The sequence below is a fragment of the Dromiciops gliroides genome, chromosome 6, assembly GCF_019393635.1.
Source record: "Dromiciops gliroides isolate mDroGli1 chromosome 6, mDroGli1.pri, whole genome shotgun sequence".
Taxonomy (NCBI): Eukaryota; Metazoa; Chordata; class Mammalia; order Microbiotheria; family Microbiotheriidae; genus Dromiciops; species Dromiciops gliroides.
The window spans coordinates 136,426,395-136,439,068 of NC_057866.1; the positions used below are offsets into that span (position 1 = coordinate 136,426,395).

A 12,674-nucleotide genomic window follows, 5' to 3' on the forward strand; every position below is an offset into this window, starting at 1 on the left:
GGAGCCATAATTTTATCTAATTTGAAGGAAATGGATGGTTGTTTGGAGGAAAAATGAGGCATTAATGAAGGGAGAGAAGGAATATGAATACAGATTTTAAGGAAGGAAGTGAAAATCAAAAGTCTTATAAGTGAAGTTCTTGAATTGTGCATTCTGAAATAATGAATTACATTCATCACATTCTAAGACTTGAAAATATATCAACAGAAGAAACTTCAGAATGCCTTTAAAATTCTTGATCTTTGGCAAGTTGTTTCCCAAGCTAAAAGCAAAATATATTTTCTGGTTGTGGCATCAGACACAATGTCTCTCCCAACAAATGTCAATTTTAATGTCGATTTATGAAGATTGAAAGGGAAATTTTATAGTTTTAGTATAATATTCAAAGTCGTACTATATAAAAGAGCAAAGCTACCTCTTCAGTTTTGAAGACTTTGGAGCAATGAGTAAAAGTTTTGGGAAAGTATATCTTTAGATCAAAATGAGAAAAAAATCCTACTAAAGTTAGAGCTACCCTAAAATGGCATGGCCTGGAACAACAGGAAGTCAATTCCCCATAATAAGAAGTCATTGAAAATAGGTTTGTGATGAGTGAAGAAGACTTCAAGGGAGGTTAATGGTTTTGCTACCAGTTGGACTAAATGACCTTTGAAATCCCTTCCAACTCTGTTATTCTATGATTATATTTGATGTGGGCCAAATAATTTGTTTTCCATTGGGAGTGACTTGGTTCTGAAACAGGATCAATATGATGACTTTAATCTATGTCCATTTTCTTACCTGCTTAAAATAGGTAATAAGCTTGCCACTATGTTTTTTCCATTTTAGGGAACAAAATGGAGAGAAACTGTTCCTAAAGTCCTGGGTCAGTATCAGATGGTGAGGATGAGATTGAGTTATGTAAAAGAAATTCTTGAGCTCTGAAGAATGGCAGGTGATACATGTCCAAAGATGCCAGTGAAATAAAAAGCACAATTCTTAGGTTGATCACAAAGTGTCACAGGAACTCTTCCAGGATTCCTAGTGATCCCGATAATTGTGTGTGTCTAAGAAATTATGAGAGATTTTGACTGTACCTTGCAAAGTTCTTATTCTAGTAGTTTATGAATTTGAATTCATCATTATCTCTACTCAATATAGTCCAATATCTCCCTATTACTTCTAGGATCAAATATATGTTCTTCTGCTTCATATGAATGGCTTCTTATAATCTGGAATTTTAAAAACATATTCAAGAACACTTCACTTAAACAGTAATACCCTCAGTTCATGAAGCTTTTGAAACAAATGTTATATGAGTAAGATAATTAAGGGAGGAAAAGTATTTGTCTTTAATATGTACCAGGACTTTTTCTATATACTGGGGATATAAATAGAAGCAAATAATATAGTCTCTGCTCTTAAGAACTTTATATTATAACAGGAGAAAACACATAAATTGAGATAAAGTATGTTCAGGTGTGTGGGGTGGGGAGGATCACACATGGAAACATGGTTTAGAAATAGCTAGGAAGTAATGAGGATGCCTAGATTAGGCCAAGATAAGGCAAAAACTCATGTATCACAGCCCAGGGTCCTAGGGTAGTGTGTAAGCTTCTAATGTGGCCATATGGGCCTTCTCACTGTTTATCAAGCGTGCCACTCCATCTCTGGTTTCTAGGGTTTTGAACTTACCTTTCCTCAGACCAGCAGTGTTCTCCCTTCTCCCCTCAGCATCCTGAAATGCATAGGTTCAAAACTCAATTGAAGCTCCATTTTCTGTCAGAAGTGTTTATTAATCCTCTAACTACTTGCACCTTCCCTCTAAGGTTATCTTCTATCTACTTTGTATGTTCCTTCAATACAACTATATAGGTACATATTTTCTCCCTCATTAAAATTTAAGCACTTTGATCAAATGGACTCTCACTTATGTCTTTGTATCTCCAGTATTTAGCACAGTGCCTGGCATATAATAGTTACATTTAAAAAAAAAATCATATTCTCTCTCTCTCTCTCCTCTCTATAAACTATAAACACACAGAGTTTTCTGAATAATTAATTCAGTTCTGAAGTTCTTCTAATGTTAAATAGAACCTACTATTGTGCATCTACAGAGTTTTTACTCAAATGGCAACTTCCTAGAATCCTTAAGGATATATAGAAAGCAATTACTTTCAATATTGGTGTTGCCCTACTTAGTTTAAAGAGTCAACTCATCAAATAATTTGTAATTGGAGTAAAAAGGGAGCTCACCTCTGGAAGAAATGTGTGCAAATATATAGAAATATGGTGGTTCCCTATTGGCAAAAAGACTGCGTGACATCAAGGAGAAAGAAAGAATGAAAGGCACTAATTGAATCCTTACCCAGTGAACAATTTTAACTTTAGTTAACTCATATCAAGTTACCATGAACCCAAGATCTAATCCTAGTGTGACTTGATTTCAAATGAATAAATTCAAATTATATTTAATGTACTCATCATTGAAAAACTAGATGTAATTCTAATTTTTAAAAATTATTTTACAGGTGAGGAAAAAGAGCCTTATAGAAATTAAGTGACCTGGTCAAAGTCAAAGCTAGTTAATTTCAGATCAGAACTTCTATCCATTTAGGACTTTACAATTTATAAAGTATTTCCCCATAAGAACCCTACAAAGTATGTTGTGCACACATTGTTATTCTCATTATATACTTTTTCTCAGAGTAAAAAGTGACTGAGAGAGTATGAAGAGTTTGTTCAAGTTTGTGTACAGCTTGGAGTGGTCTGACTTAGTTCTAACTCCAAATCCAAGCTTGTCACAATGAGAGGACACAAGTAAAGTAAAACTACACACCGTTAAAGCAAATAAATGTGATTCCATTAGCGAAGGTAGTCCCTCCCAAGTGAACCACATCACAAACTTTTTACACCACTAGTAAAAGACTTAATGACTTACTATGCTAGAAACCAATGTATAGCCTAATCTAATGATGAACCTTTTGGAACTTGGCTAGGTTGTTCCTTAGATGACAGTCCATTGTGCAGGCCATATTTAAGGAAATTCTAGCTTAAGACCTTTCAGTACTTGTGATAATAAACAACAGCCTATCAATTATTTAAATAAGAATCACAGAATTAGAGAGCTCAGAGACCAGAAGGTCCTTAGAAGCCAGTTAGGTGAATTTCTTTTATTTTTATGTTTATTTATTTATTTTTTAATGAAGATCTTGAGTGCCAGGGAATTGAAGTGTTTCACTTGCCTAAGTTCACAGAGTAAAAAGGCAGTCAAGCATCACTATCATTTGTAGTGGGAATACAATCTAAAATGTCAGAATTGGGTTATTCTGCTTATTGTATATGAATTTATTGTGTATAAATGAATTATTCTGTTTATTACATATAAATAAGTATTCTTTGTTGCTAAGAGAATAAGTTGAAATGATTAAAACAAAGTAAAAGTATTTTGAGAATCATAAGTAAAGCTGCAAAACTTTCATTTCTTGTCCATCCCCTGAAATGGAATATACTGTAAGAATCACAAAATTTTAGGGCTGGAATGAAACTTAAAGATTGAATTACCTCATATTATCCTTTATTTAACCCATCCTTTTTTGATCTATTGGCTTTGTTTCACACACAAAAAATGAAATATGTTTTCACTTTCTGATGCAATCCAGGAGCTCTAATCACTGCTCTTCTATAATTATCTATATGACTTTGCTTATGTAATTTTATCCCCTAGGGTCATATTTCATCCCTAAAACAAAGGGAAGGTGTAAGAGGAGAACATAATAATCATTTATATCACATCTACTTTGTGCCAGTACTTTGCCATGTGGTTTACAAACAACATCTCATTTGATTCTCTCAACAACCTTGTAGGGCAACTGCTCTTATCATCCACATTTCATTGTTGAGGAAACTGAGACAAACAAGGGTTAAGTGATGTGCCCAGGGTAATACAGCTAGTGATGCTTGATTTGAACTCAGGTCTTCTTCCCTTTAAGACCAGCCCATTATTCACCATACCATGTAGCAGCCTAGATTAGGGGTTAGACTAGCTAATATCTGTAGTATTTTCTTTCTTTCTTTCTTTTTTTTTTAGTGAGGCAATTGGGGTTAAGTGACTTCCCCAGGGTCACACAGATAGTAAGTGTTAAGTGTCTGAGGCCAGATTTGAACTCAGGTCCTCCTGACTCCAGGGCCGGTGCTCTATCCACTGTGCCACCTAGCTGCCCCCATCTGTAGTATTTTCTACCCCTCAAATTCTCTGATTCTATTATTTTAATTCCCCACTGCCTGGTAAAGACAAAGCTTCATGAAGTTTTCCCCAGATTATGATCATCACCTATTTAATGAACTTAGAAAATCACCATAATATTAACAAATGAAAATTGTCCTTAAAATATTGATCAACAACCATAATAATCACATGCATTCATATGGGGGTGGGGGGGAGTTAATCCATTGCTAAATACATTTATAAAGGAAGATCATAAAATTTACTATTCATAAAAATTCATGCCTTTCAACACCCTTGAATACAAAAAATTACTTTCTCATTCTCTGTACAGAAAGAGCCCATAAAAATTAATGGCAAGTAACCATTCTGATTCCCATCTCTTGCCCCTTTCATTAGCTACCACCTGCCCCTGAGAGATGAGTTCTACCCTATGATATTTCTTCTGGTTGAGGTCACATTGGGAATTTTTCTCCCAACTTCCCTTAATCACCATTTTTGGATCAATTACTATTTAATAATTGACTTTGGTTATATAGACAACTAGCCAACCAAGTGCCTGTTAGAGTCCCGAATTAAATTATTGGCCGACTGTAAACATGAACTATGATCTCAGTATCATTCCCAGTTTAGAAAAAATTAAGTATTTGGAGTGACCTATTATGGAGAATAATGAATGTGTTTCTGAAACTAATAGATGTTAGATTTCAAAGCAATCAAATTCATAAATGAATGGTGGTTCTGTAGATAATCAATCTTACATATAAAATAGAAAAAAAATGGAATGAATATAACCTAAATAATTAAAATGGAGACCAAAGAAAGCTCTTTTTACATCAAGCATGACAATTGGATTTAACTGTATTCAAAGGTTTTTTTTATTTTTATGAAAAAATAGAAAATTTCATATCTTACACTACAAAAACATGTACAGAAACAAAATGCACACAGAACATCAAATTAAAAAAAGAAATAAATACAGCAATACTATATCTATGCTTTCTACAAGTTAAACTTTCAGGCAAGAAATTGAACTTTTCTATTGGCTATGATAAACTATGAAAATGTGGACTGAATCACTTTTGACCTGCATGGCACCAAAGGATATTGATGAAAATATTAATCAAAGACTGAGACTAAATGTAACTCTCAGGCTGCTATTCATGTAATTTTTATACTTGTTCAAGACTAATTGTAAAACTATAGTAGTCTAACAATTCACAATCTGTTGACCAATGGGACTTCTTTAATGTTTATATATACATACACATATATAGTGAATTAATATATGTGTATACATTAATGTGTGTATATATATATATATATTCAATAATGAATTAGCACTAATTTGCTTGTCACCTTAATTTTTCCTCTTATATAGAAGGATTAAATAAATTTTGCATCTGATGGTTGTCAAACAGGTCTTATATGTTAAGTGATGTCTTCCAAAAGCAATATAATTAGAGGTTGTCCTGAACAAGAATCTTTGACTAGTCATTTTTAATGAGGTTCTCTTTTGCAGATGAATAATAATGCTTTGAAAAATAATTTAATTATCTACCAAATGCTTGACACATTACCATAGCAGCAAAATGTACTGGACAATGTAATCCAGCTGGACTAGAGAGTTGAACCCAAGAAACCCAAACCTAATTAAAAAAAAAAAGAAATGTTTTTCACTTATTGCAGTTATAAACTCTAAGTAAAGCTAACGCTTTATTTCTGATAATTTTACATCATCATTATCTTACTGTACATGAATTTATTTTGATTTTAGATTAGGCATCTACCAAAGATGACAGAAAAGACTGCTAACTATGGTGCTTAGCTTTCATTTTTTTGTTTAGTATGAATAAATGAGCTCAATTAACTATATAACAATAATAATATAATTATCTAGAAAATGAATAATACTTGATATTAAACTTACTTATTTTTACTTTCTATGCACTAAATTGGGATATATCAAAAAATGCCTTTGAAAGGCAAATTTCTCATTCTCTACTTCCTGTGTCTTACTTTATTTGGGCAAAATTATGATCAAATGAAACTGAGAGGCTTTTAAAAATTATGCTATATTAAAAAGTATTTTCCAATTTCTTTACATAAATTTAAGGGCATGAAGGTTACTTTCTTTTGTTTGGTAGTTCATTCTTCTAATAGCTGCAGTTATTAAAGCTGGCCCACCTTATGTTTTAAAATTCTACTGGAAATGCAATTCCCACAACATTGCCTAACTTTCAGCACTCTATTATATAGATACGTATTTGATTTCAATGTACAGTAAGCAAGGACAAGGTATTTTACAGAAATATTAAAAAAAATCAGAAAAAGAAAAGAAACAACCCAAACCCTTACATTGTATATATACATTGACATGCCTTACCATTCAAAAAGTATCAACTCAGATATGCCATAGTACATTTGAGCCAAAGGCAGAAGTCAAAATCATGCTCTGATGGATAAAATAGCAATTATGATATTTCAACAAATATTGGTGGGCTATTGTCTCCTCCCAGTGGTTACTACTTTACAAAGTCCAGCAGTTAGGAAGATAAAAATACCCAAAAGATATTTCTACTGACAGCTCTAATAATGTTATTTATTTTTGACAAATCTCTTTTATGTGCTAAAACTATCATGTCTCAATTTTATTTGAGATGGTTTGGTGGCTGACAAAATGAAACAATAAGATGAGGAATCACACCATCCAGATTTGTCAAACCTTCTCCTGGTCTTCCTGCCTCACTGCATTTCATGAAAGCTGCCCATCCAACTCTTTTCCTTTATCCATTTCTCACATTTATAGATGAGTTTGGCACCTTTCCAATTGGTGCTATGTCCAGGGGTGAACAAATGCATTAGCAAGGCATTTGTTCTTATTTTTAAGACAATAACAGATTTATGATGAAAACCTCTCTTTCTTCTTTCCAGCCAAACTGACAATTTTTAAAAAGCTTGTGCAAAGCTGGTTTCTTAGGATGAACTTGGTATTTATGTGGACATTTTAAAACACTCATAAAGATTCCCTCCTCTAAAAACTAATTCAAATGATTATAAAAAATATGCAAGTAGGAAATATTTTAGCTGATTGTATGTATGTATACGTGCATATACACACAAATATATAGTACAGATTTCTATATATATAGATATATATATATAGATGTATAATTTTACAAATTGTAATTCTTGACACCATGAAGTTCCCATCCCCTTTCCTTTACATTGGCAATTTTCTTTAAATCAATAAAGTTAAGTCAACTTCATTTTGGAAATTACTCTCTGGATCCAAAGTACTTGTGTGGCTGTCCTACCATTAAGGGGATTGTATTAAGGAACATAAAATGGTCAAATATTTTTAACAAAGATTAACATTTTCTCAATTGATACTTTCCACACTTAGATTCAGTGTTAGACAAATCCAACAGTTAACATTTCAATTATTTTTTTAAAAAAATACATTGTCCAAAGTGCATTTCCCTCATTTGAAATGACACAAAAGTGTTAATGACTATAGCTTATGAAATTTATTCCCAGAGGAAAAAATAATATAGTAAACTTTATAACTGTCACCTTAAATGCCCAAAAATATAAATGGAGTAAGTTTATATGGAAAGATCACACAGTCAACTCTTGATCATTAAATTCATTGTTAGCCATTTGTAAATCATATATTTTTCCTCCTTTTTCCACCTGCCAAATGGCTATGTCACAGTAAGTAGTAAGGGGTAAAGAAAATTTTAAAAAGGTCTAGAGTTGGCTGTATCTCAGTTCCATTCTGTCCTCCTTACATGTATAGATTCCTCCTAGTAATGTAATTGTATGATCAGGCAAAAAATAAAAAATTAAAATGTTTACATTTTTAGGTAAGCCAGTTTGCATGACCACGCTTTCAAAGATTTTTCTGGACAATCATAGATTGTTTTGCATCTGCTATTGCCAGTCATGACCAGATGTGGTTTCTTGGATTTATACATTTGACATTTTTTTCTTGCCTTTGAAATAACACTGAATATTTTTTTTCAACAAAATTATGTATTTTCATGTACATAACTGCTACAGAACTCCATTCCCCAAAGCATCATTATCACATAGCAGAATCAGAGTTGGAGTTACTATATGAATAACGAATTATCTGCAAATACAATTTTTGGAAGACTTAGGTCACAGGAAATCCTGGAGCAAAATATATGCTTGTTGTTATCCTGGTGCTGCCTTTATATCGAAATTACTGTGGCAGCACCACAATGGCACTGCTTACAAAGGATTAACACTTAGGGGTAAATGCTTAGTGCTATGCCTATGGATTTAACAACATTAATGGGAACTCGCACAGTTAAATCCCTCTACATCCCACTGACAATGTGCCCTTTGGTGTCAACTTTGCCTGACAAGATATTTTCAGTGATTCCAAAAGGTGAAATTTCTTATGGTGGAGCAAGATTAATGGCTAGAAGAACTGCATTGTCACAGATATCACAAAGTGTTTTTTAAAAAGCCAAAGGGGATTTAATCTTATAGACATTTTCTGTTAGTGGATAGAGAGATTTAATGCCATTTGGACACATGGAGAGAGGGAGGAAAAGACAAACTTGTTTCATTTTCAGTTGTACTCTTGCTTCTCTTATATGCATTCTAAATGACTAAAACTTGCTCTACATTTCTAGAATCAAAACAAAGGCAAAGAATACAAGCAGAGTAGAGCATACACTGACTCCCCATTATTACCCCTCCACCCCCATCCCAAATGTGTACCTGGGTATGTAGCAAACTGTACATTATATACAGACATTTTCAGTAATAATCTCCAGAAGAGCAAACTAAACCCAATTTTATAACACAGAAAAATAAATATACACCCTGTATTGTATTTGCATTAATCAAGCAATATGTTTATACACTAGTCTCTATAACTTAATGCTGTGTAACAGCATTTTAAATTTACAAAACAAGATATCTATTAAGAAAAAAATCTAATCATATTGCTCTTCAATACAATTTTGTAGACAATTAAGACTTGAAGTAAACTTCAGTAAACTGCAGCTTTTGTTAGCCCACAAATGGCCACAAAACCATTTCCATTCAAGTAAGTCATTGGAAGTATTAACATGTGCTGCCATAATTCAGGATATAAAGGTGCTTTATATATATTTATATTCCATATACAAAGTGTTGTGGAAAGGTTTTTGTTTTTGCAGAAGCATAAGAAAATGGTTAACCTAACCGTAGTAACCATTTCCTTGTTACATGAATTTTGTATTTTTACTTCATGAAAAAAATGAAAATGAAGACAAAGTAAAGGATGTTTTCATCAAATACTGGTTACAAATTTTGTGGCTAAGGTCTTTGCTTGTGTTAGCTTATAAAATCACCTTTTCCTTTTTTTCCTGTTCTTTTTGTCAAAATAAATCTCACGGCTAGTTTACAAAGTGCAGAGTTAATCACTTGAGGAAGTGACATCAAAACAGAGTTATAATGGCACCATCCCATTTACCAGCTGGACCTTCATTTCTTGAAGGCTGTTCATTATCTTCTTCTGGTGACCGACAAGAGTCACTCCCAGTCGTCTCAAATCCCTGCATGAAGAAAGCACACATTGGGTGGATATATTTATTCAATTCGTTGTATACCTCAATATTTCACACTGACTTTTGCACTGAGAAAGTGGCAAACATGTTATGCAGAAACAGATTGTAGTCTCAATGTTATACTCTGGGGGTTGAATTTTCAAAATTGTGCCTGGAAAATCTTTCCTTGGGCAAATATTATTTTGGTAACACACACATACACACACACACACACACACATACACACACACACACAGAGGTACTTCTAACATTCTGCATGAAATTTTGACATGCAAACATATATAAATTTAAGAGAACAAAATTTGCACAATTTTTAAAAATGTGGCCTTATGAAGGACATTTTTGCTAAAAGAAGTAAGCAGAAAACATTTTTCCTCATATCTGGATAGGAAGTTGAAGAACAAACTCCATGGTTAAGTGACATTGGATGGATATATTTATACAATTTTGTATTTACCTAAATATTTAATAGTTTTTTGCATTGACAAAGTGCACTGACATATTTTCAGTAGATATACATATTTAATAACAGTTATTAAGACTAATATATATTGATAATTAAAGTACTTTAAAATATTATTTAAAAGTTTGTTTTTAACATGGAAAATGGAATGTGAATGCTTTCTTCTTTTACCAGATAACAAGTAAAATATATTGACATTAAGAACATTAAAAGATTACATGATATCAGGAAGATTTTCAACTAAGAGCATTTTAGTTATGTTCACCTGTTAATAAACATTAATAATCAAAAGCACAGTAGAGATATTCATATTAACATACCAGGCTAGAACATTATGAATGGAACAAGAAATCAATCTCACAGTTCTTGCAGATTATATCATAAGACAATCATTAACTCTATTGTTGTTGGATAATGATTGTCATTCCTCAGAGAACAATTAATATGTGAATTGGGGAAGTTTAAATAACTTTGTCACCTTAAAAATTCCATGAACCTGTGAAATCCTTGGAAAATTCTATTTTTGATGAGTATGATATGTAATAGAGAAGAAAATTCAAAGGGATATTTAATGACACATTTTTGTTACTCTCAGAATTCTTTTTAAAAATTTTTAGAATAATTTTTGTTGTGTGTAAAACTAACACTCCATTTTTAATGGCATAATAATGAAGGTCGATTAGGTGTTGACAATTTAGAAATCTTAAATACCACAATTAACAATTTTCATTATAAAATCTTGGAGAAGAATGAAAAGATATTGTAATATTAGCTTTGAATTAGTTCAAGCAGATGCCATAAATAGTAATATTCATAGTTATTTAATTTTATTCTGCTTCCTTTAATGCATGTGTAACAGGAAGTGTCTATTATAAGTAGTAAAAAAAATTCTCACTGGGGATGAAAAGTTATTGGTTTCCCTGATAAATCATTACCAGGTAAAGAAAGATAATTAATTAAAAAATTATCTGTATTTATACTTACTAGGATCTAAAGTATTAACATGAGGACCATAATATCAGGTATAGAAGATAAAATCTCTTTAATCTTCATTCTCATTCCCAAAAGAGTTCTTAAAATTCCATTTGTAAACAAAGTAGATTTATACTCTAGTATAAAATAATAAATACTTGGATCAGTATGGTACAGTGCAAGTTTTTTGAGGTATGACTTTTCATTTTAATTGTAACTACCAAATTTTATGCTTACTTCACTTTAAAAAGAGACAGGGAAAATGGGTGTTTCTGAGGTACTTTTCATCTCTCCTACTGTAATGCTGGGCAGCTAGGGAGTAAAGTATATAGAGTGTTAGGCAATTCCCCTCTGTGAGTTTAAATATGGCCTCAGACACTGGCTCTGTGATCCTGGGCAAGGCATTTAATTCTGTTTGTCTCAGTTTGCTCATCTATAAAATGAACTGGAGAAGGAAATGGCAAGCCACTCCAGTATCTTTGCCCAGAAAAACCCAAAAGTGCTCAAGAATAGTCTGACAACTGAAAAATGACTGAATGACAACTATAATCCTATGATACTTCATTATATTTACCTATGTATATTAAAAAATAATATCAATTATTTTGAAAATATGAGTCAGATAAGGGGAGACCTCTTTCCACTTGGCCACAAAATATCAGATTTATGGGAATTTTAGAGTGAATGCTAACTTTACTTACTTCTTTGTGAATACAGGATATATCATACAAAAAGGTTTTTATGACTTGTCAGTCTTATATTATGCAAATGTATCATTTGTTTGATTAATGTAAAATGTATGTCTAGCAAACGTAAATGAATTTTTGAGGGAGAAAAGATCATTTTAAAACTCTATAAATCATTATTCCTAAAACCATCTAGCTCCTTCTTATACATTTTATCTAATCTTTTAAATTATATGTTAATAAGTGTTAAGAAGTTAGATTAAGTAGAGTTCTATAATTGCCAGTGGCAAAAGGAATTTCACAGATGCTATATTTTATGGAGATATAAAAAAAACCTCAACATAACATTAATAGATAGTAACAATACAACTAATAGCTGAATGTTATTCAATACTCAAAATTTAACAAACTCCTATAAATACATTATTTCACGTTCCTCACAACAACCCTGTGAGGTAGGGAGTCCATTTTCTAGAAAAGAAGAAAGACATTGAAAAATGTATATATGCACAAAGGTACCTAATAGCCCCAAAGTAACAAATTATTTTTTCTCCTTAAGAACTTAAAGTACACTCTGTTTACCCAATACCAAAAGTGTTTTGTTTTTTTTTAAAGAACTACATGACTACACTATGGAGTTAGACAGCTGACACCTTACATACAGTAATAAGTTAATCTTTTTTTTTTTTTGGCTTTATAACATTGCCTGTCTTAGATAAAGATAGACTTATTTTTGTGACTTACCCTAGATGGGATTC

At 32.1% G+C, this 12,674-nt stretch overlaps 1 protein-coding gene across 8 annotated transcripts in view; it reads right to left on the reverse strand.

The window, feature by feature from the left end:
- Positions 1–5,123: 5,123 nt before the first annotated feature.
- The window catches only part of EPHA5 (EPH receptor A5), a 522,081-nt gene continuing 514,530 nt past the window's right edge, over positions 5,124–12,674 (reverse strand). For all 8 annotated transcript variants that reach the window (XM_043970528.1, XM_043970532.1, XM_043970530.1 and 5 more), the window contains one exon: positions 5,124–9,783. In XM_043970528.1, coding sequence (XP_043826463.1) covers positions 9,678–9,783 — 106 coding nt within the window. In that variant the 3' untranslated portion in view covers positions 5,124–9,677. The remainder of the gene's footprint in view (positions 9,784–12,674) is intronic.